This window comes from Aulonocara sp. 'chitande type north' Nkhata Bay, linkage group LG7 (assembly GCF_057382095.1).
Source record: "Aulonocara sp. 'chitande type north' Nkhata Bay isolate Kocher_YH1m ecotype deep benthic linkage group LG7, A_spYH_male_GT1.1, whole genome shotgun sequence".
In the NCBI taxonomy this organism is placed as follows: Eukaryota; Metazoa; Chordata; class Actinopteri; order Cichliformes; family Cichlidae; genus Aulonocara; species Aulonocara sp. 'chitande type north' Nkhata Bay.
This window is the reverse complement of record NC_141350.1, coordinates 14,076,521-14,102,166: the sequence shown is the minus strand read 5'-3', so window position 1 is coordinate 14,102,166 and position 25,646 is coordinate 14,076,521. Positions and strand designations below refer to the sequence as shown.

General features: G+C 39.4%; 2 protein-coding genes across 2 annotated transcripts; one reads left to right on the top strand and one right to left on the bottom strand.

Annotated features, from left to right (window-relative positions):
- The first annotated feature begins 72 nt into the window (after positions 1-72).
- aagab (alpha and gamma adaptin binding protein) lies at positions 73-6,700 on the top strand. Its single transcript, XM_086298781.1, has 10 exons — positions 73-267; positions 553-743; positions 824-920; positions 1,009-1,098; positions 1,214-1,297; positions 1,380-1,459; positions 1,633-1,729; positions 1,859-1,963; positions 3,317-3,366; positions 3,451-6,700. The coding sequence occupies exons 1-10, from the start codon at positions 174-176 to the stop codon at positions 3,526-3,528; spliced, it is 966 nt and encodes a 321-aa protein (XP_086154907.1). The 5' UTR covers positions 73-173; the 3' UTR covers positions 3,529-6,700.
- smad3b (SMAD family member 3b) lies at positions 3,423-21,097 on the bottom strand. Its single transcript, XM_086298779.1, has 9 exons — positions 20,641-21,097; positions 10,738-10,931; positions 10,506-10,640; positions 10,210-10,284; positions 10,062-10,112; positions 7,648-7,860; positions 7,411-7,548; positions 7,126-7,270; positions 3,423-6,121 (listed from the first exon to the last, which is right to left on the bottom strand). Exons 1-9 carry the CDS (start codon positions 20,841-20,843, stop codon positions 5,998-6,000), a joined length of 1,278 nt encoding a protein of 425 aa, XP_086154905.1. The 5' UTR covers positions 20,844-21,097; the 3' UTR covers positions 3,423-5,997.
- Positions 21,098-25,646: the final 4,549 nt, after the last annotated feature.

Below are 25,646 nucleotides of genomic sequence, written 5' to 3'. Positions count from 1 at the left end.
ATTATTATTACTTAGTTTCAATGATGGATCGAAAAATATTTTTACAATTAAACGTCACAAGACTGTTTAACGTGCACCGGAAGAGGCCGGTCAGAGTTGAAAGGTCTCCCAAGTTTTCCATCGTAACGCTAAGCTAATAGCTGAAGAAGCTTTCTCTCCAATTTATAATTAAAATGTCAGCTTCAGAAGAAAACACAGAAATAGCCACCCCATGTGTGCTTGTCACTAGCTGTGACAGCGAGTTTAAAGAAGAAGAACTAATCAAACGTAAGTTAAGGTGAAAATAACATAATAGTAAGGAAGCTAACGTTAAACAGAGCTAACTAAGCGATAGCATCTGGAAGCCCTTTTATGTCTTTTTCTCGGGTTAATAGCGAATTTCTTCAAGGCGTCTAAGCCATTTTATGTCCTTTACTTTCGCCAGGCTGATATACAAGCGATATGGTAATGCTAATTAAGGTTAATACTATTCCTGTTGCTTGAGCTTTCACCGTGAGAAGCTTAGCTTGACGTCTTTGTTCGTGTAGATCAACAGATTTGTTTTTGTCTCAGAAATCCTCAGTACGAAGACTTTACCCGAGCCGACAAAGCGAGAGGAAACAGTGGTCTGGTACCCTTGGACCATCAACAACAAGTATTATACGGCAGATGTCAGTCTCTGTGTTGTATCAAGCACTTTTCACATGTCGTCAGAGATTGCCCAGTCCATGCAAGCTTTCATCGCTTATTTTGACAGCAAAGCGGTATGTGACATAAGAAGTTATATTTATAAGTCTAAACAGCACGTTTCTTCATGCCTTTATATCATCCATTATGTTTGCAGAAAGATGGGCTGCAAAAGCTACAACCTTGGATCCCGGTAGTGGAAGATCTTGCGCCAGAGGTGCTCATCCTGGTCTGTGACAGAGTCTGTGAAAATGGTCAGTTTTTTTGCTCTGCATGTGGCTTGCAGAAAACACTGTCTTACATATAAGTCGTGGGGGATACAACTTCTAATTTATGTTGTAGGAGTCACCAGACATGAAGCGCAGCAGTGGTGTTTGGCTCATGCATTTGAGCTCGTAGAACTCAATCCTCAGGAGCTCCCAGATGAGGATGGTGAGTTTCTCAAATGGGAGAAATGAGCAGTGACATCACCCAGATTTATATCTCAATTCTTTGTGTTTTGATAATATTTTCACCCGCATTCACACTATTCTGTTTTCTCTATCAGACGACTTTCCAGAATCCACAGGTGTAAAGAGAATTGTTCAGGCTCTCAATGCAAATGTGTGGTCCAGCGTGGAAATGAAGGATGGTAAGATGACATAACCTTTGATTTAACTACTACATACTCTGTGTATGCATGTATGGCATGTGACAGTTTACATCTCTAACAGGGCACAATCAGGGCTTTGGTCTGATGAGCAGTTTGGTGGCTTCCAGACATAACAACCCACGCACCTGCCAAGATCCACCAGTCAGTGGAGTTTTCCTTTTTTGATAATGATCGATTTATTTAGGTTTTAACAGTATTTTTTCATGCATTTTCTTGCTTGCTTGCTTGCTTGAATCAATACAATTTAAATTTGTTTTTTTAAAGTCGTTTTTGTGGAGGCATGCTGATCCAAGCTGTTTTATTTTTTTTGGTAGTCTTCCAGCTTACCAGTAGAGGGCACCGTTAACAATGAGGAGCCTAACCATACAGAAAGTACTACAAATACAGACACACAGGAAGAGGCAGTAGTTGGTAAGCGAATGCCTTGTGATAGAATTTTCTTTACTAAGTCGTGAATCAATTTTTCTCATATTCCTCAAAATACTGCTGCTGGAACTGTTAGTTATGTGTATAAACATACATTTTTTTGATCTCCCTCAGATGCAATGACTGATTTGGACATTCAGGAGCTCGCTAACCTCACAACTGGAGATGTAGATGTTGATAACTTTGAACGGCTTTTTACCAAATTAAAGGAGATGAAAGGTAAATGGGAGAATTTTAAAAAAGATATGCAAATCTTGTTTTTTCTTTCTTTCTTTCTTTCTTTCTTTCTTTTTTTTATTTAAAGGTATGTTGTCCCTGTGGAGGTTAAATATTTTCTATAGAGTTCACTTTGAATAGCTAAGTGAGCATCTTTGATGTATTTAGCTTTTGTTTTTCATTATATTTTCAAAATAGTTTGATGCATTTCAGATGATTACTTTAACTAATAAAAAGAAAGTGATTATGATAAAAAGTTTAAGCCCCCATGGTCAGTACTTTGTAAGCAACACATCTTACCATTCTTGTTTGTTGGATTTTCACCCTTTCTTTGCAAACATCTTTCAGTTTTGTCAGATCTTTGTTCTGGCCTGCACAGCTTCTTTAAACTCCATCAACTGTTGAAGATGTTTAGCTCAGGAAATTTCAAGAACCACTGACAAATCTTCAGTGTTCGTCACTCAGTAGTTGTTGTTGGATTTTGAGGTGTTTTTCGGATTGTTAAAATGTTGTTAAACAACATCATCTTTTTTTATCTTGAGCTTTTTGTTTGCAGATACTGCAGTGCAGAATTTGTGGTGTATAATTGAATCCATCCTTCCTCTATCTTGTGCCAGTGGCTGTAACACAAGCCATCCACCCATATGCTTAACAGTTAAAGAGATCATTAGGTTTATTTAGATGTTCATTTGAAAACTTCTGATGCTTTTAATTATCTCTTCCACGAAGGTCGTGGTTGTACAAGTAGATTAAAGCACAGTCTGCTCAATTTTCCTGAAGTTCCTTTGTTTTCATCACAGGGTTTTGATTCTAGCAATCCTACGATTAGATCTCTTAAAGTTTTTTTTTTTGCTTTGTTTTCCAGACATCACTTTGATGTCCCTCCTTTCTTTTTAAGTACAGTAAATCAGTTCCATTAATTCCAGTTCCAGCTGAGTAAAGGCCTTCTTAAAGCAATATCCTGAATTGTGGGCATAAAATTTTTAATCTTCAAAAGACAAGGCGCTCTTACTTAGTAGAGGACTCAATGGCTGATTATTGTAGGAATAATATTTTAGGAGTCAGAATATGTATGCAAGTCTTGAAATGTGCATTGCCCAAGTTTCCAGAACAATTACTATGAACAAGCCAAAGCACAGACAAGGTAGTTACCTTCAGGATTTCTGAGATTACTAAGATTTTGGAATACTTACATTGCACAAAAACTCTAGTCTTGCATTCAAGGTTTCAGAAACAAACAAACAAAAAACAACAAATCAACTTTTCATCAGGAGTGCTCAAATATTTGGATGCCAGTGCACCTGATGTCATTGTGGCTGACTGATGATTTTGGTCTTCTCTATTTTAAACCTACAGACAAAGCTTCTTCATTACCCCACGAGCAGAGAAAAGTTCACGCAGAAAAGGTAAGTTTTTTTTTTCTTTAGTGTTTTAATTTAACCCTTCATTAGTTCAATACATGATCTGTTTACCCACAATCTGCTTTCTAGGTGGCAAAAGCATTTTGGATGGCCATCGGTGGTGATGAAGATGAGATAGATGGGTTATCATCGGGAGAAGAAAGCTAAAAGTAGCTGGCTGTAACTTGGACTCCTTTCACCTGATCCTCCTGTTTTTCTTGGGGCTTCCACAAGATTCAGCATCCCGTGACATCCTGCTTGCACTTGGAAAGTGGAGATGCTTACAGATGGCACTGTAGGCATTAGTATATTTAAAAACTGTGGATTCTTAACATGAAATGATGTATTGAAAAAACAGATGGGAATTCCTGATTGCAAGAAAAGCAAATGAGTGGCCCTGATCCTCAATCTACTCCCCTGGGTTCTTCACTATACTTTAGCCCTAAGTGAACCTCAGCACGTGATGGTGTTGAAGGTGGGGAAAGACATGAAATGTATGTGGTTTGTGTATTTGTTATTAGGTACATTGATACATATATTTTAAAGGTAAATGATGTGCCTTATCCTAAAAAGACATAATGCACACTGGAATAAATTAACACAAAACCTTGTGATTTTAATATTTAGTGAGTATGGTTTATTTGTTGTGAACACTCACATGGGTTCACAATCTCTATTCAACTTAAATAAAAGGATATGTGTATTGTGCTTTGCGATTAACTCTGCAGTAAATAAGTAATTTAGATGTAGCGCAGTGGGGAGTTTCTAATATTTTTATCAAGCCTTAATGAGTAGAGAAGCACATTTAAAAATATATTATACTGTACATACATACCATCACAAACTATGCCGTTTAGCAAAAGAGTGTCGCGTCACCTCTACAGGTTTCCTGATGATATCATTTATTACAGGACACTTATCCGCTTTATGTATATCAATTTCAAATTTTTGTCACGGTGTATAATAATGTTTCAACAAGCAACTTTACTCCTTGGTGCAGGGTCATGTATGAGAAGCAGAGTGTACCCCAGACAGGTCGCCACCCTAACACAGAAAGGGTCAATTTAGTGGTACAATGAATGCACCAGCTGCTGTGAGGCAACTGTTCTTTTTACATTTATATTTCATACATAATTCCTTTTACAGAGAAGCAGCCCTCTTTTTACTGTTTTGCAATTTATTAAAATTTCACAGATAATTCTAGACATTTGAGAACAAATATTAGTCTACATTAAAAAACAAAAACATAAGACTTGGATCATAAAACCACTAAAAGAATATCAAGGAACTCAAGTACTGATACAGACCTACCACATACCTAATGTACTGTGTAGTACAGTGTTTCCGTTCAGCACCATGTAACTCCTTTAAATAGATTGCTTGGTGACTCAGTCTTATGTACTGTGAGTGAGTGCAGGATTAACATGGTGACGTCTTAGACAACGACCAAGGACAGTGAGCATATTACACATGCCTTATATTGTAATGTACATGTAATATACAGTATTTAGTGGACAAGCAAATTACCGCAACCATTAAAGTGACACAATAAACTTGAAATGCATCATTTACCCATAAGGAGCATAGTGTACCATTGGTTAACAATTGATAATACATAAGAAGACCTGCATTGTTGTTTTCACTCCACACTGCCAACAACAGATGAACACAACCTTGGTCACTGTACACTTCATACTTCAAGTCACATGGTGTCCAGATTCAGTCAGTCTACTATAATGACTCATCGAGCCTGTTATCAAATAACACTAATGGTTGGTACAGTATTCCTGTGCCACACTTCAGAACCAACTCACCTGAAAAGTTCATCTAAGTAGTCTTACTATGAATCCACCCATGCCAGAGTTCACTTTGATCCACTCTTTCAAGCAATGGATGACTAGCAGATTACACAAGCTATAAATATTTATGTACAATCATATTTAGGCAATAAGAAAAATATATTCTCATGCAGGACAATATGCAAAAATAACTTAGAAAATGTCTCTTTCATTGAGCAAAATACTTTTAATACAAGGGCTCTATATCAGAAACACTGATACTGTTTTTTTTTTTAAAGCTAGACAAAATACCAATTCACTGATCAGATAATTGGTTTCTTTATTGATCATAAATCAATAAAGGAAAGTACCTTCTACTTAAAATATTAATGAAATATATTCTGTCACTATAAATAACATTTCTCATGTTAATTTATCGTTTTTTTATTAAATAAGCTTCCCAATTCAGTGATTGCTGGGACACTAAAGGCTTATTCATAATATTGATTAATTCATAGAATCAAAAATGTTTTAAAACATGTCGATGGCCAAGTTGAAACTGCATATCTTCCAACTTGGAAAACAAACATTTCAGTCTCCTTTGTGAAATGTAAAGTTAATTAACAGGAAGGATGGACATAATATGTAAAAGAATAATCATGAAGATGCACTTCTGTCTTCTGAAAATAATAAAACCCATAAAAATGTCCTACAATGACCATGAAATTGAGACACTAAATGACACTAAAGACAGTGCTGTACATGTGATGAGAAATGTCAAACACAGCAGGGGAAATGCTGTTTCTGTGGATTGATTCCTATGGGGGGGTTTGAGTGTGGATGGGAAGGAGGGCTGCTCCTAGGACACACTAGAGCAGTGGATGCTGGGGGAGCCCATCTGTGTGAGGACCTTGTCCAACCACTGAAGGGGACCATTAAGATGTAGCTCTATCCAGCAGGGGGTGCTGGTCACTGTCTGACGTCTGCAGAACACAAAGAAGGAAAGCACACATTTCTGTCATTGCTGAACCTTTTCTTCTGTACTATATTATAACGGTTGTTGTCTTATAGCTTATACAGTCCATATTTTTGGAAGAATTTCCCGAACAGTGATGCCAGCTCTGGGCTATTTCTGAAGCCATTCAAGTATCTCTGAGGATGTTTTTCTCCAAGGTGTTTGGTGCCAGAAATACAACACGCACCATTCATAGTCCAGTGGGAATCCCCCTTCCAGAGGCAGTTAGAAATATGTCCACACCCCACTTCATACCCCCCTCACTACTGCATGCCTGCTGCATTCTTCCTCCTCTCTTACAGAGTCACAGTTACACCATCCCCCATCACCTTCTTTTCCTGTTAAAAGTCGGCTTCAGTCAACAACCCAAAGTCATGTTTTTCTTCTTTTATTCCTCACTTCTCCAATTATGAATGAAGATGTTGAACAACCTCTTTAGAATAATGTGCATTCATTTGTGTAATAAGTTCTACAATAGATGCAATTGTCCACATGTTTCCCAAACAGAACAAATTCTTTTCTTCCAGCATTTTACTGCCTAATAAACAAAATGTTGACTCACTGAACCTCAATTTGATTGTATATGCAGTGTACAATTTAAGTTTCCACATCACGTTTAGGGAAAAAAATGCACGGCAGAGACTTGAAAGACATGAGTAATACGAGCCACTCACTAGCTGGGTCAGTTAAATGTTAACTTGTCTTCTGACCTCTAAGCAGGCCATCTACCAGCCAAAATATTTAGTACACTGACATTTATTAACTACCTGTAAATGACCTAACCAGAAAATGACATTTATTTTAATCACTACACAACCTCTACCATTTCAGAACACCATATTACACATTTACGCCACTACAACATGACATCAGTCCTTCTCACGTATTACTTTACTGTCAGTCAAATAATAAGCAAATGCAACAATATCTTATACTTTGTAAGTAATATAAGAAAAATAGTAAAATATTTACCTGTACTCAGCTCCCCAACCCTTAACAAAACTCATCCGAATAGTACACATCCTGGTGAGTTGGTAGACTGCCTCAAATCCCTGGTTGACTGACTGAGAGAGCAGCGCAGCAAACTCCTGGTTGTTGAAGATCTTCAGGTTGCAGCCTAGCAACAAAATATTTATTATCAGGTTTACTAGCACAGAGAATAAAATAAATGTCAGGAGCAGAAGAACACAGTTATACAGTCATACTCTGGTCATATTGCCTTTAATGAGTTTGTGTTTGTATGCACGTTGTGCTGACCTGGAGGTATTTTGCACACAGTGGCAGGATGCCACCCATAGCGCTGGTTGCAGTTAGGGCTTTGGACAAAGATGGCGCTATCACTGAGACATTCTGCAAACACCTCACCCCCGATGTAGTATAACCTCACACCCCGACCTGGAAAAAGAGGAGAAAAAAAAAGCTAGCTCAGCATAAAACAACCTTCACATATAATCAGAACAAATTTATGCCGTCGCTTCGAAATACAGTTAATACCTATGTGTCTGCGTGTGAGTTCTACTCCTGAGTTGCGGTTGACGTTTGACAGCAAGCCCAGACAGAAGCGTTCGGAGTTGGAGGGATCTGTGAATCCATCTACTGTAAGGGAGGGTTGTGAAGCGTGGAAGGTCTCTCCAACACGCTGGTTCAACTCATAATAGGAGATGGAGCACCAGAAGGCAGATTCACAATATGTCACAGGTTGAAAGTCTGGTAAGACAAAGAGACATTTACAGGTTTAATCTATTTCCATGATGAAAGAATTAAATAGTTGAATAGCTCTGTCATCAAATTGATGCTGAAGGTGCAGCATCATGACAAAGTCCTGACAAGGTTTCCTTTGGTTCCTCTCCAAAAGCTCTTTCCCATGACCTTCATAACCTCAGCCAGACATGAAATACCTTTCTTAAAAAGCAAAACAAAACAAGGACCTCCTAGTTTGTCTCCACATAGAATAACCCGCCACGCAGACATTTACTGCATTATCTTAAAGCTGCATGTAGCTGGTTTTTCCACACATAAGAACAGAGCAAACACAAAGACTCCATTCATACCATACTTACTGCCCTGAAGCTAAGCCAGACACGATCCACTCACTCAAGTGTGTGCATATATTGCTCATCAGTCTCATAAACAGACATTCAAAAACACCAACCCCCCCAAAATAAATAAATAAATAACATAATGTTCTCCACAAATAAATAAACAAACCAACAAGAAAATCAAGGATAGTAATGCAAGTGATGCATTGATCCAATGCAGAAGTGTCATAAAATACAGTTGCTTCAATGGCTGCAACAAGAGAGATGGACTCCCATGTGAAAATGTTTCACTTAACAGCTAATTTGCACCTTCTTAACAACTGTACTAATGACGAAATTTTGTATACATGTTTTTTCTTAATATATCTTATATAGTGAATTTTTTTGGAGACTTTAAAATTAGGTGTTTAGCCACATTGAGTGAGAGCTAGGGCAATAAAAGCAATTACAGCCACTATAGCTGACTGCTAGGGTTTACCTCTTCTAATTTAAGTTACTGAAATGTGCCTTTTGACTGTAATTGTGGTGTGTGTAGTTTTTGAAAGATGACAATGGAACTGTCTGACAGATAAAGTGGCCTGCACGGTAGTACAGACTGTCCACGAAGTTTGTGCTTCAGTTGTGGTGACTGGAATTGTATTGCACCCATACAGTTTATTGAAGCATCCTGTTAGCCACATTTGTTGGTGTTGCTGTCTAAATATGGTCACTTGTGACCAAAAAACCCCCCAAAAACTGTTGTGTGTGTTACCCAACTGAGCCGCCAGGATCCCAGCCCCAGTGTCCATTTACATCTATTAATGGAGCAGCCAATAGAGCATAACTACATACCGCTGATGCAAATGCTTCTTTACCATTATAAATTAATAATCTGCAGTTCAGGTGTACATGATGATAGTGTCTATCAGCCAGTGTCTTTCAGCATTTATTTAGGTATTAAAGAGTGAGCACAAGCATGTGTACAGTAGAGTTGTGGCAAGTTTTCATACAACAGTGACCATTTCAGACTATATAAAGTCATTATGCATCCGTGTTTTTTCATGTGGGGCGATTGCCCTCTTGAAGTAAATTCAATAAGTGTTCATTTTACATTTAGAGGTTGAGATCAGACTAAAAATATTGAAATATGACCAATTACACTAACCAAATAAAGAAAATCAGAAAAGGGTAGTTACCTTGTAAAAATAAATAAAAACCACTTAGTGTTTGAAAAAATTCAGTTTTCATGTGAATTCAAGAGAAAAAAGCAAGCCTAATTAAATTATTGTCATCCATGCTAGTTAAGGAACTTTGACCGTTTTAACGGTTTGAAAACTAAATGGCTCTTTTGCCAACTTCTCATCTCTACTATTCCAAATACAGACAAACATATGGAGAAAAAAACCCAGTTAAATCCCTTGCGCTCCTCAAATTTGAATCAAGCAACACACCTCAAAATCATTATGATAGCTTTGACCATTCAATTTGTTTTATAGGCTCTGTTGCATGACACACACTTTAGCGATGACAGGCTCTAACACATGAATTAAGTGCAAATATTCTATTACAGCACTTGTACTTTTAATGATATCATTACTACAGGTTTGACTTTCGTAATAACTGGAGAACCATTTATAAAGTTTCTTTTTAAATATGTTATTATCAATTTTTTTCCCATTCACTATTGGGCAGTTCTGTTACTGCTCAGTTTTGTTATATATACATATATCTTGGAGGGTGTAATAAGCTTTTTCCTAACAAGCAAAAAACTTCAAATCCAGATTAAACACTGGATTTTAAATGAATGGCTGAAATTTCTATTGGCGCACATAACTTAAAATATGTCCAGGAGCTAAAGCTGAGTAAACTTGACTGACTGATGTTACTTACCAGGATTATTGTTTGCAGGGGATACAGGATTGGGTGACAGGCTGGGTGAACCTGAAACAGAGTGGTAATAGAAGGTGGGTTCATGACCATTATAAGCTGTAATTAGAGTAGTATAAGCTTCAGGTGTGTGTACAGTCAGGTGACTCACTTGTGTCCATGCTGTGGTTAAGCTGGTGATCATTTGTCTCACCATCCTCACTCAGGTACCCTGGTGGGGGAGTTTCTGTAACACATGGGTTAAGCACACATCATTGTTCTTTTGCGTGTTTAAACTGCTTCTGTGATACAACTACACAAATACAATATTTTAATATAATATAAAAACTGCACTCAGGAACAACATTTTTGGGGCATGAGCCACAAACTAAATCATCCCTGAGAAAAATAATTTAGAGACCGAGTCAAGAATGAGTGGGATGTGTTTTTTGCTTTTTTTCCCCTCACCAGGAATATAGTTGTTCTGGGGCTCAATGCCAGCGGGAAAATTGGTGTTTTCAGGGATGGATGGGCTGTAGTCATCCAGTGGTGGGAACTCGGCAGGGATGTCTGTATGTCGTGGCACTAGAACGGGAGGCAAAACTGGAGACAGTGGATCAGATCAGTTCTGTACCCAGTTTGGAGAAAGCTTTAATTTAACTACAATCATGTGGAACACGTAGCAATTAAGAACACTCACTTGGTGTCTCCACCCTCTGGTAGTGATAGGGGTTGACACATACTTCATCCTTCTTGGTGTGAAAGGCAAATTCACAGTGGTCGGCAGCTCTGAGTTCATGGTGGGACTGCAGATCCGGCCAGCGCCACAAGCGGCAGTAGATCACATGAGGAAGACCTTTTCTGTGGGAAACCTGCAGACGTCCATCCAAAGACCTGAAAGACATCACAGTCGAAATATAAAACATTCAGATTAAATTTAGTCACTCTGTGCTGGTTTACCCTCAATTGTTTCACTAAAATATTTTTCATCTTCAATACAGCTCACAAAATATGTCCAAGAATAAAACAGGGCCCCAATTCTACTGACACCTGGGTTAATAATAACAGAATGTAAATGTCTATTTTTACATTTGAAGTGGAAAAGGCCAACCATGAAGCAGCTTTCGTTAAAACTAATAATAATATTTAAGTACTTAACCTCCTAAGACCCGAACTCTTCCACAGCATGCATTTTTAATTTATCTTTGATATTTGGGCATATTGGGCCCCGATGAATGTAAAAACAAAGAATTACCAGATTTTATTTATTTTTTTACCAAATTTTCGTTTCTAAGAAAAATGAGAGCCACAAATTAGGATATTTGTTTAAAATTTCAATAGAACAGTAGCAGTATAATGTCCTCGTAAGTGGATATCAGGCCCTTGTAGAGCAAAATTGAGTATTTGGGTCTAAATAACCAAAAATGTGATGTCCACATATGTGGACGCCAGGTCCTAGGAGGTTATGGTACCTTTGTAGTGTAAACCTATGTATACCCTCATGTAACTGAAATTTAAAAAAATGCAAAGGAAGGATTGTCTTGGAATCTCAGTGTGGGGTAACTTTTTGATGAGTTAACATTTCAGTTTATTGTGGAGCTGTGCAACATGAAAAGTGGTTTTCATTCTTTGGCCAAGTTTTAAGTGCACAAATAATCTTTTTATGCATTAACTTCTTAAAATGAACTGGAAAAACTTTTTTTTTTTTCAATGATGAGTTTTTTGACCCAACGTAAATTCTGCTGTGCTGTCCCTCCCTCAACTGTGAATGGCCCAATGACCTAAGTGCCAATCACTCTGCTTCCTGTCTACACTCACTGCTGATTGGAGTGATCCAGCACATAAAGTTAATCAGTGAATTTACTTGGGCGTTGCCCTTTTTAAGTCCAGCATGTACGTTCCTTTGCACGGTGATTTAATGTAACCCACCAACCTTCTGGGTCTCTTGAACATTGATTTAGTTGTTGATGTTGCAAGACACTAAGAAGACGTATGTGTCTTTAAGGTACTCTTTACTACCTGGGATAACGGGCACTAATAACACTGTTTTAGAGACGTAATAACAGACACTCTGCTCACATTGTGCACACATTACTTGTTCTTTTGTTATTCACATTATGGAAAAAGGTGGTATTTTTATTTTCAACACTCACATGACCTACTGTCCCTCCAGCTCGTCCCTTGAATCACAACACAATGTGGCTCATACATCTTATTTTCAACCAAAACCAACCAAAACCAAAACCAGGATAGAACCAAAATCAGGTTCTATCCTGATTCTCTCCACCCATGTCTCTCTGAACTAAGACATAACACTAAGAGCTCCTTGAAAGCAATACCATCTGCAGGACACATTCTGCAAGATTGTTTTTGTAACAGCTATACAAGAGTCTCAAAAATGTCCTCTATTTTAATGAGGACTGTAGATTCTGGTCATTTTTGTAGCTTCATGTAGAGATGCTCAGTGAGACTGACACACAAGGACCCAGTGAGGCCCAGTTAGCAATGCAATACCTAAAAGGGTGGTTTTATTTTTCAGACATACAAAACAGACCACAGAATTTTAATGGTTTAGTATAATGACAATATCCACATTTAATTTTGTTCTCTATAAGCCTTGTGTTCACTATGCAATTTTGCCTCACAATGGGGGCAAAATCTTCAAGGAAAATGTGCAACCAGAACAGAGGATGGCACTTCTGTTTTTTCCAGTAGCTAAAATGACAAATGGTGGAACGACTGGAAGAACTGCGGAAAGGCTAAAATGAAAAAACAAGAGCCCCATTGTTAAAGATTTCAAATAAAGCAATGAGGGACAAAATCTCATTTTAAGATGAGAGAAAACAAGGTCCAGTTGCCAATATTGTTACTATAATCAGTAAGTAACAGAGCTTACTTTTCATTAGCGTAATACAATCAGGTATTTAAAAAATAGAAAGAACTCCAGTCCTCCTTATGATGACCTGCAGCATTATTTCCTGGGTCAGCTTAGGTCAGCATTTGCAAGCCTCAGCTGAGAGGCTGGCCTGGGCTAGTTTCTGTCTCCCTGGTTTGCCACTCTGACATGATGTCACACAGCCAGTTGAGGCAACCTTCCTGTTTAGCTGAATATACAACAACAGTACATCTACCAGCCAGGAAGTTAGAGCATCACACTACCAACCAAATCACCCCCCGAGTAGAAGACAAACCACTTTCTGTCAAAGACTCCAACTCCAGAAGCAACCACAAGCAGCTGATTATACTACATAAATAAATGCAAGTGCAGCGCAAAGTGCCTGCATCTGCAGAAGCGCATTAAAAAATGTTAACAACGTTTGTCTTTGTTAAAGCACATCTGGTGGCCTACTAGTTAAGACACACACTATATGGACCTAGGATTTCAGTATCACCAGCTGCTCAGTTTTTATTTACATCTGTTCATTTTAACCAAAACGCAAGTCCCTTCATTGCATTTATGTAGTTTTATACAACAATGCACCAGTATGGAACTTGAGGGTCAATAATTCAAAATGATCCTATAGCCAATATAGTGTAATAAACAATAATATTAATCTAACAAATGCAAGAATATGAACAGACATACTGTCTACGTCCGGTTTTATAAGATATCTTTTATCAATGTTGGGTTCCACACCATCTTAAATAATCAGGGTTGTTTCTGGCTTCCCATTATGCTCGCAAGCATGGCTTTGCCACATGTAGTTAAGCTAACCCAGATGTTTTGTCTTATTTAACCTAAGTTTTTGCAATTTCCTCTTATTTGTGGTCATTTGATAAAGAGAAATGTATTTTCTGCTTGAGTGAATGATATCAAGGTTAAAAGTAAGTATTAGTATAATTTCATAATAGGCCAATCATTAACAAAACTCCAAAAAATAACTGAATTATTTTAACAGTGGCATTAATTAAATGCTTACCTAAGGGCAAGAAACACAACCCATTACCAATATATTTGAAATCTACAGTAAACAAGAGAGGTTTACATTATAATACCAATGAACTTAACTTTTTTAATAGGGGTGCAACGATACACAAAATTCACGGTTCGGTTTGGTTCGATACTTTGGTGTCACGGTTCGATATTTTTTCGATACAAAAAAATGTTCATGCCTTTTTAATTTGTCATTTATTAAAATTATAAATATATATTTTAACTCAAAAGTACAGTTTTTTAATTTAATGTTACTGAAAAAAAAGTAATTTAAAAAATAAATATATCTCAGGGCTCTCAAAATTTCAAAATCCCTGGTAGCCCTTCGGGCAGGGACTCTTCAGTTTTTGGTAGCCCAAAATAAATGTAAGTAGCCCGAATAAAAAAGAGAGAAATTTTTTGATTGATGTTTTGTTTCCTTTACAATATTATACATTAAAGTATAATATTGTAAAGGAAACAAAACATTAATCAAAAAATTGTTGAAAAACAAATTACAACATTGTATAAAAATTACAATCATCAACTCAAATACTTGGTTCTAATTGAACAGAAATTTCTATAAACTTGTAAGAACTGTGTAGGACATGAATCAGTCTGTGTCAGATCCTGAATTTGAAATTTCCACTGAAGTCACGGGTAAGAGACAAGTGGAACCAAGATCTAGGCCATTTGCTTTTTGAAGTTTGCAAAGACTGCTAAATTTTGCCAGTGGTAGTTCACTCTTTGCAACATAGTACGCTGTTCTAAACAGATTTTTCAGGTTTATTTTTAGTATGTTATTTGCAATTGGTGTTTGTTCTGGGAAAGATATTGCAGACTGAGCAATAATGCATTTCTTGCATTTCTCATGGGTTCTAATGGGGGCCTTTCTTAAAATGACTGGTCCCAGTAACAGAGGCGCTTGTAGACTCAGGAATCGAGAGAAAACCAACAACGCACCCGGCAGAACATTATGTTATTTACACGGGTGCACATAAGTGGTCTGCATGTGCGCATTCGCTGTCAAAATAAAAGACGCGCACCAGATAAGAAGTTGCAACGCGCGTTTGCGTCCATATAAAAGGCACTGTTTTTGTCCGCTAGAGTGGGATTTTCACGGCACATTGTGCACCACATCTCTGTGCATTCTTCATTTGTTTGAAGCCAGCTCACCTCCTGCAACCACTTTTCCGAGAATACATGCTTCTTTTGTGGTTCGGACTCCTTCTGACATTTGTTTGGAGGTAGAGGAACACCAAAGTAATTGCTTAAACGAGCTTGCTTCTTCGATATCTTTAAGAGTTCTAAACAAATGTCTGTCCTCCTCCAGAAAATCTTATGTATGCAAACACGCGTTGCAACTTCATATCTTGTGCGCGGTTTTTTTTTTGGTTTTTTTTGACAGCGAATGCGCACCTGCGGACCACTTATGTGCAGCCCCGGTTATATAGCTCGTCATATTGCAGCCACAGAAATTCTTTTGTCCATGAAACCATAAAGCTGCACTTTCTTTTTGCCTTATAGTCTGATTTGTCATAACTTTTCCGTTTTGTGGTAAGCTTTTCTTTGGCTGTCACTTCTTCACCCTGACCTGTCTTATTTGGCTCAGCAGAACTGAAATATATATCCTGCTGCTTTTACACACCACTCGCATAACGGTCAGCGATTCTCTGTGCGATCAACCTCTCACATGTTTAAGCTGCGGGAGATTTCACTTGTCATGTTTGCATAGTAAGCTAACGATTGATAAGACGATGTCAGAGGAATTGGTGCGCAAATTATCATCACTCACCAATCAGTGCTGTCGCTCTCTATACACAGTTCGCGCGATTGCAAAGTGAAAGCAAAAAACAAGCGCAAATTCAAACGCGATTTCAATATGTCACATATTGACAGTGGCTCACCGATGCCAATGACATAATTACCCAGCTACATTTCCAAAAGAATGCAAAAGCATTGACATATATTTTTCCTTCAATAGCCCGACGGGCAGGGCAGAGATAGATTTTGGTAGCCCGACTGGAAAAACCGCTAGCCCCGGGACGTCGGGCTAGCGATTTTGCAAGCCCTGTATCTGATTGAGGAATCACTCATCTTTGGAAAAGAGAGTTTATTACAGAGGCTCTTTCCAAAATAAAAGCAATACTATACACTTCTTCTGGGCTATATTCTCAGCAGCATATTGTAGCGGGTCAGGGCTGTTCGGGGTTCTGTTTGTACAGTTATGTTTTGTTTATGTTGCCATAGTGACGGGTGACGCCCTCTCGATGCGACGGTGTGTTCTTCCGGGGTCAGAGGGCGCCCTGTGTGGTGTTGTTGTTGTTGCTGTGCGGTTGCCGCGCTGAGCAGTTAGCTAGCGGCAGTGTTCTTCTGCAGATGTCAATAAACGGCTGTGCTCCCTGGCTAGCTCACGGGAAGCAAGACCAAACGACACCTCCGTCTCCTCCTTGTCTGAGCTCGCCACATTGGTGTCAGAAGTGGGATGATGGTGGCACCCCATGTTCTGACCCGAGTGACTTTTCCCCCGCCGGTCGTGACCGGCCGGTGCGCCAAAAGAAGGCACCTGGACATTTGCAGGACTTTGTGTGGGGCAATGGGGTCGTCGGAGACGACTGACCCCTTAGGTGGGGGCTATGTAGCGGGTCAGGGCTGTTCGGGGTTCTGTTTGTACAGTTATGTTTTGTTTATGTTGCCATAGTGACGGGTGACGCCTTCTCGCTGCGACGGTGTGTCCTTCCGGGGTCAGAGGGCGCCCTGTGTGTTGTTGTTGTTGTTGCTGTGCTGTTGCCGCGCTGAGCAGTTAGCTAGCGGCAGTGTTCTTCTGCAGATGTCAATAAACGGCTGTGCTCCCTGGCTAGCTCACGGGAAGCAAGACCAAACGACACCTCCGTCTCCACCTTGTCTGAGCTCGCCACAATATTAAACATAAATCATGTGCTAACGGCTGTCTAAATGACTCGAGTAAAGTTTGTAGCATGCATGCTTGTTGTTTTTGTCTGCTTCCACTTGTCTTTGCACTAGGATGATGTCAGCGTCAACGGGCAGTCATATTCGTTGTGTTCCCACTAGTGCTGTCAGCGTTAATCTCGTTGAAATGACGTTAACGCCACAACACGGCAAATCTCCGTTAACGAGCTACCCCTGATCGCCCCGTGCGTGGGGCTAGACGGCCAACACGTTAACGAGCTCCCACCCATGTAATTGAGCATTGCGTGGCACATCCAACATACTGTTTTACTTTAGTCCATGACGCGCTTACCTTCAGGGTCATACGTCACATGAAAACCAAAATAATTCCAAACGCCAGATCTGAATGAGGGTGGGGGAGGTTCAATTTGCCATGTTGCAAGGGGAGCTTAACTTCTGTCTCGCTAGCTTGTCCTGCGCTCTTCCTTCTGGCAATGCTGTCTGTGTTGAAGCTCAGTGGATCTGCGCTCGACAGTGCAGCCTAGGCGGAGTAGTCGAACGCAGATTCACTGAGCGCTCAACACAGACAGCATCGTCAGAAGGAAAGTTGATAAAATAAATTACAAATTTTGTATTGTTCGATACATATGCGTACCGAACCGAAAGCACTGTATCGAACGGTTCAATATCGATACGAGTATCATTGCACCCCTATTTTTTAACATGACCAGTTAAAAGGCAAACCTTTGCAGTAAGCTCATACTTTTTACTCTACTTACTGTGGGTGCTTTAAAATCAGTCATGGATGCCAGAAAATTGTGGTGCGCTTAGTTTCACAGTTTTGACATTTTGGTACATAATAATTTCCTGCTGGTTAAGTTCATTCTAGGTGCAAGCACCTCAGGCAAGCACTTGACCACTCTAAATGCTCACAACCCCTTTCTCTCCACGCCACATTAGAGGAGGTGATGAAAGTACAGCACAATGCAGGCTGGCTGCAATACAGAATCACTGAGTCACTCTATCCCCAAAAGATAGCAACACAGCTGTTATTCTGTAAAGTCTACTGTCTATGAACCCACTGACAACTTGAACCACAATCCAAACAGTGGCCCACGCCCTCCCTAGAGCCCAGAGCACATTCCGAACAACTGAGAAAAAGGTTTTAATGTAGGTTACCACCCATGCTTTGACATCCACACTTACTGTGATGGGAGACTCCCAGTTTTGTTAGCAATCAGGCCTACAAGCTGCCTTTTAGGGCTTGGAAAAAATTTCTGGAGGCTTGTTAAGGTCACTGAAGCTCCTTTTGTACTAATTATTAAGAGGAAAAAAAGGTGTGGAACAGCCCTATTTGTTTTATGTGGGAACAAAAGCTAAAGAAACAAAGAATCTTTTTAAATAGCAGGCTTTGTGTTATACCAATGTCTTTACTGTCATTGCTATACCTGTAGCAACAACCTGGCATAATATAGCAGTTTATCACATTCCATGTTCCAGTTAGACAACACGCTTATATATTTACCACCTCCCCAATTTGTCAATCAGCATTATCCTTCGTTCTTACTGGTAGCTGCTTCAATGGGCTCGCCTCTAACTTGAAAAAGGTTCAACTCTGACCAACCACTTTGTACTGCTAACCTTTAGAATCAACTTTCACTCTTACATTTGTCTGAATTTTACTGACATTCCACAGAGACCCCCACTAAATTTATGCCAGTCTCTTCCTGTGAGGACAACCCTTAAGTCCCTGGGCCTCTACTGGACGGGACACCATTCTTAAAATGCTACATCTTGTTTTGGTGTTTTGATTGTGGCACTGGAGACCTGAATTGATTTGAAAGACATAGCTTATGAGTTACACCACTCTGACACTCATCAAACCGTTTACTAATCACTCATGCCAACAGGGAAACACTCATTCTGGAATTGAATACTGCCATTTTGAAATGTTTTATCATAAGATAAAGTGATCATTAAAACCAACTTTGTATTGACTTGTATAACCTTTCACTTTAAAGGGATAAGGTGACCCAAAGCATGCCAGCAAAACGCCACCATAAAATAAGTAGGGGCTTAAGGTCCAAATTTTTTCTGTGACTGTCACAGGTCTCAAGGTCATGGTAACAACATTCATTATGTTAACTCCTTACCCATAGAAAGCTAACAAGGAGTAACCCTTTAATCTCTTTTATGAACTGAGTGGTTCTTTCATATTTCAGGCCTGCTTATAGAACAAAATGATTGGGCGTGCATCAGAGATTAATGGGAATGGTCTCTGCCTATGCAGCTACACTTGGAACCCAATAGTCACAAAACCAGGTCTGTTTGGATATACTGAGGTGTCAAACCTAGTCATTAAGGGGAGATCTTTATAAGGGAAAGGGGCTACTTTTTGTGTCCTTTGATTGAAGACTGTATACAATAAGTAAACACATTTACTTATGAGTAAACATATTTAACTGCACACATGCACTGAGTTGTCTTAACGCTTAAAAACACCTTCCTAATATTGGGTAGGACCCAGCATACAGACAAAACAGTTTTGGGAAACCTCTGGGGATGTCCAGGACTGTCTGGCGCCAGGACACTGACAGGAGACCCTTTAGGCTGGAATAAAGTCTTCCTTCATCAGGCCTGTTCTTGCCCACTGATGCTTGATTAGATTGGAAAGAATCCAGGGAGTGTGATGCCAGGTTGAGACATTTGTGAACTGCTTTTTTATGTTGTGGAGTGTGTCCCTGCTTAGGGATTCCACTGCCACCAGATGAGTGAGGCAAGTAATCATGTTTAAGATGGTGTTACATGTCAAAGTGCTGTCCGCATGAATCCCAGCAACCACCAAAACACTGCAGTCTGACAAAATGATCAGAGTTAAGTGTTTCACTAAGGATTTTTATGTTGTGCCTAATCAGTCTACTTCTGTGCACTGATTCAAAGCACCGGTAATACAACTATGTGGCTCCAATGTGATGTGTCACACCCAGTGAGTCCACCTCATATGTCTGACAAATTGTGCAGGTCTAATACAGATGGGTATCCCATATGGGGAATCCCAAACTGGACTCTTATTATAACTTTCCCAGAGAACAGACACACACAGTCTAAACATCCTCTATGAGTCAAGCTCCAGCTTAGCCAAACCACTCCCTCTCAGTTTATCACATGTGTGAACTGTGGACATATTTATGCAGCACTAGTTAGCATGTCAGCAGGTGAAGCTAGCTCGGAGATAAACACTCACTACTACAGCATTGCCTCACAATTACATGCTGCACAGCTGGTCTTACTACAGATCATATCGTTGCGCAAACTAATGCTGGAAAATAACATAACAGACTCTAATATATGGGTTGAAACACACCATATTATTCCTTTAACGCTACCAGGCAAATAATTTTTTATATATATATATATAAAATTGCCTGTAAGGAGTTAACATCTGCAGAACAAAATTGTATCTATTTAACACGGGTTAAGATGATAAGATGATAGAGCTAATGTTAGCTCTAAATACAATGCACGATTGGTTTTATTCTGGCGGCAGGTCCAATCAAAATCCATGTCATAACATCAAACGCTTTATGTTGTCTTTGATGTGGCAATTCGCCAGTTTGACTTTGCTCTCTATAAAATAGAGCTGCTTTAAATACAAACATCTGCTAATATCAACTCAAGCTAACTACCTAGCTGCTTGGGCTAACGCTAGCTGTCACCAGCATTAGCTTGCTAGCTCACTTATTCAGAGGCAGTCAGTCAGCGCTCTGTCTTTGTCTTTACCTGGGTATAGTTAGGCATTTTGTGTTGACATTCTGTGTTGTGATGGCCTTCTCCAGCTCGTCCAGCTGTCCCGTCCGTTTTAACTTCTTCACCAGACTTTTGACAGCTTTTTCACACCATTTTTCCTCCTGTCCGTTCTGCTCTCCTTTCTTCCAGCCAAGAAGCCTCTTCACAACTGGAGGGGTGAACGGTAAGATAGACATTTTAACCTGCAACTGCAACAACTAGTTACAGCTCCTATCTTTAATTTATTACTGTAGACACTTTGTTTTTTCAGACTTTCAACTATTTAGCTTGCTAGCTAAACTCCTAGACAGGTGAATGTCTGATGGCTGCCGGGGGCTCAGAACCAGCAGCAGCGGTGCGCGTCGCAGCTTCCCTCCGTTCAAGTATGCTCAGTGTCGGCGTGCAGCAGGACCTCGGCCAGCCTGCCTGCCTGCCCCTCCTCCTGCTCCTCAGTCAGCTGGTCTGCCCTACTGCACCTGTATCACACAACTTTCTTACACATTACACAGCCACTAAATGCTACTTAGTATATAGAACAAAAAAAAACAGTGACATAAAATACACGCTTCTTTCTTAGACGATTAAAAATATAAAGCTAAACAAATTAATTAAAATAAAAATCTTCTTAAATGTATGTGATGTTCAATCTTAAACTTATGAAACTTTAATATATAATTTCTCAGTGTTTATTTAGTAATCAGTGAAGAAGGAGTATTGGCGACTAAAAACCTGCACGAGAAACGGGGGAGGGGGAGGAGGACAAAAAAGTATATGAGCACTGAAAAGTGATCCAACTTTTGCATTTACTGTGTCCGAGAATAGAAGACCCTTGGGAGTAATCCCTTTGATCCCCTCATAAAGGTGATTTAATTTCACTTCAGATGCATCTTTCCAGAAATGTATGAGGGGGGTCACTGTGCATTCAGTGGTATTTCAGGGTTTATGGTTTTATTGATAAGTGCACTGCCTCCCGTAAACAGCTGTGTGCCTGCGCTATAAATACTCCCATCCAGGACAAGCCCCTCTTCCCTCTCTTTATTTATAGCTTCTATCAATGACTCCTGTCTATTTTTAAGTAAGTATTTGGCATAGCTCCTTACTTCCTTCATCCTAAATAAATATTATAGCTGTCTTGGCAATGTCACAAGGACACCTTCATGACTCTCTGTTCACCAGCCAGCTGAGTGCTGCATGTATCTGAAAGTATTCCAGTGTTCAGTGCATTTATCTCAAAAACACCCAAGGGCTTATAATGGAAGTATGATTACAATTATATATTATTACAGATTTTCTTCAGATGTCACTCATTAAAGGGGGACCTATTGCGTGCTTCCTCATTATTTTATCTTATATATTGTTCCAATACTGGGTTGAAATAATGGTGACGCTGTGTGCAGGTTATCCCTACGAGCCAAAGGCTCAGGCTTCAAACTGCTGCACACACTCGTTTTAGAACAACGCATACATGCTCATCTCAGGCACACAGCTCTGGCTCTGAGCAGACACTGCCCATCCAGTTGCAATTCAAACCTTCTACTTGCAGGGGTGAGCCAATCAGAAGAAAGATGCCATAAAGGGAGGGGGAATGGAGCTAAAAGGGCTTGTTTCAGACAAAAGATGAACTAGAGTGCTGCATCAAGGTGCATTACAAGATAACTGAGGAATTGGTTTTGACATTTAAGTAGTAGAGTCTATAGGGGAAAAAAGCTGCACGTCATGTTGTCTATAAACAATGACATCATTTATAGAATGACAGAAAATAATTTAATAATAATAATTTATTCATAATAACAATTTGATCTTAGTTTGGTGATCCCTTGGTGAATTAAGAAGCAGCTGAAGTGGCTTAACAATGTTTATAAGTGTGTCTACAGTGTAGCATCCTGGCTGTTCCATACAGATATCTAGGTTCAGACAGATCTGACTTTAAAAGACTCAATTTAAGTAAAATGAAATTTGTAAAAGTCTTACTCTGTGTTTTAAAATATTTCTGCCACTGATAAGCACAACAGGAGAGTGATGAGTGCTGCTTTTTTTTCTACTTGGATTGTTTGTTGCAGGGCCACCTCTCTTTACTGCCACAGGAGCATAAGCTGGACAGCCAGTGTGGAGAGTTTTTGTCAGTGTGTGTGTTTGTGTGTGTGGTAGAGAGAGAGAGAGAGAACTAGAGCATTTGGGCAAAATGTGTCAGATGGGGGGTCAACGGGCCACAGCTGGCATTAGAAGGTCTTCTGGACAAAGTAAAGAATGATTTTGGACAAAAGACATGACAGCTGGTTGAATAAGTAATGACTGCTGGCAATCTGATAGATAATAATGGCACTCTGATGCTCACTCATGGCTATGTGGGAAATAAGCAGCATGTGTTGGAGGGGCCCAATCAGCTGGGCTGCTGGCATAACATTACTTATACAGAAGGAAAGCAATTAGAGTAATGTCTGTGTGTGTGCGTCTGTGTGGAGGGGCAGCTGCAGAGACATTTAAAGTTTTAAAAATACCACTAAGACTTTAAAATGACTAACATTTTTCTTGTGATCGCAGTTCTGCTGTAAACACAAATTCTGTGGCTCGAGCGATGAACATCATGCTTATTGTATGATTAAAAAAATAAGAGCATGTCACATTTACCCTCCACAAACCTGTAATTGCCTCGGCAGCTAATTGCAGTGTGTTAGAGCTGGATGTGGCTGTTCAGCGCAGTCCCATATGGGTGGGGTTCAGTTCCCCCTACAATTTCTGCCTCCTTTTATAATCTCTCTTCACACTGTAAGCTGTTATCTGTTGCTCGCAGCCATCATTCTCTCCCCAGTGACAACTACAAATCTGGGGCAGGAGTGACCTCCCTCTATTCTCCCTCCCTCTGGCCTGAACCAATGCACCCTCAGATCCTCCTCCTCTGGCTTCAAATGCTTTAAAATGATAGACGGCCATAGATGGTGCGTGTGGGATCACTTGTGCTTCTGACATGCAGATACAGTTTAGTCCATAAAATTTTGAAGATTTATACTTTTTTTTGTAATTTTGTGTCTGTACACCACCACAATGTAATCAAGATGTGACTAAAGTGCAGAGTTCCAGCTTTAATTTAAGGGGGTTTACAAAAGTATGAAATTAACTGTTTAGGAACAACAGCCATTTTTATACACATTCCCCCATTTTCACATTTTCACAAGCTCAAATCCGGGACAATTTACTGAAGTGCATTTTCACGGACAGGTGAGGACTGTTTTCTCATTATTTGATGACAGAATAAGGAGATAAAATATCTGCACAAATGTTAAACTTATAAACCGGTCCAGTATGAACTCCAAAGAGATGTCAGGACAAGTCAAGTGAGGGATTTAGGTTTTTTTATTGGCTGGAAAACCAAAATATCACAGAGATTACCAAAACATTAGAAAAGCCTATGTCAGCGGTCTGGTACATTCTTAAAAATAAAGAATACACTGGCCACCTCAGTAAGACAGAAAGACCCGAAAGACCACAGACAATAACAGCTAAAGTGGATGATGAGTTCTTTCCTTGGTTAAGAGTAAGTTCTCACAATATCTGAGTCAAGAAAACTCTTGAGGAGGCAATGACCATGTCAGTTTTCTGATCTCAGCCCAACAGAGCATGCTTTTTAGTTACTGAAGACAAAACTGAAGTGAGAGAGAGAGAGCCACAAACAAGCAGCAACTGAAAGCTGCAGTAAAGGTTTGGCAGAGGATCTCACGTGAGAAAACACCGCATTTGGTGATGTCCATGGCCTCTAGACTTTGGGCATTCATTGACTGTCAGAGATTTTCATCCAAATATTAAAAGTCAGTCTTTATATTTAAAACAATGTTATTTTGTACATTTAACATGACACACAAAGTATAAAACAGTTCTGCACCTGTTTACATTCATTGATACCTTGTCATAGAATTTTCTATGGAATTTTCTGAAGTTCTTAGTACATCTGAGGCAAATAGCTTTGATGTATCCACTGAAAAATTGGGACACTAACTGCAATAAAATTTACTGCAAAGAAAACAGATAACATATCCCCACCTAGTGGCTTACATTTGGTGCTACAACACTTAATGTTGAACACCCCAAGCCACCAAGCACTGCTGCTTTCTGTGGATTTAAGGTGAATATATTGTGTTGTATAGATATTTTGAAAGGCAAGTGCCCCATCCTGCAATTTAAAAGGAAGCGGTGTGGATTTTAACCAAATTTTACAGAGTTTTCCTTTTGGATTTGCTCAACCGCTCCCAAAAGTTTCATGAAAATTGGCCTCTTAATTTATGTATCTCTTGTTCTGCGAGATCAAACAGCATTCCCCGCTTCGGTAGGGGAATGATGGCTGATTTCTGACATTAGTAACTGAACAGTTTCTGTGAATGATACTGGAAAACACCTCTGTTTTTTCTGGCTAACAAGTAAAAATGCTTGCTTTTGTGAAGTCGTTTTTTCTTTCTGTTTTGACACACTGTGATTATAATTTATTTGTGAATCAGTGCCATTAACTCATTGACTTATACAGTATTCCATAAACACAATTTACATGTTTATTGTGAACAATGGCCCATAACAGCATTAGGTTGTTTCAGAGGCTTTGCAAAATATCTCCTCATCCTACATATGGAAAGAATGCAGCACTTGGCCATGATTCATTAACTTCACCTTCGGGCAAAAAGGCTTTTGGTTTGGCCTGAATCTCAAGCGCTATACCCTATATTTATGAAGGGCCTCTCACTCGATGGCAAAAACAACACTTTCATAAATATTACATTACGTGACAAAGCTAGATAATTAATACTGTTATTTTGTTTGTCCTTTTTTGCATTTGCAAAGGAAAATTTCCTCTAACCAACAAGTCCAGTGTCACTGTTGTCTCTGAACAGCTTAGAGCTTCTTGTAGCTCAGGCTTTCATGTTTATAGATTCCTACACAAAGCTTGTGGAAATTGTCATTTTCCAAAATCTAGTAAATACACTCTGTCACTCACAGCACCACCAAAACTAATGATT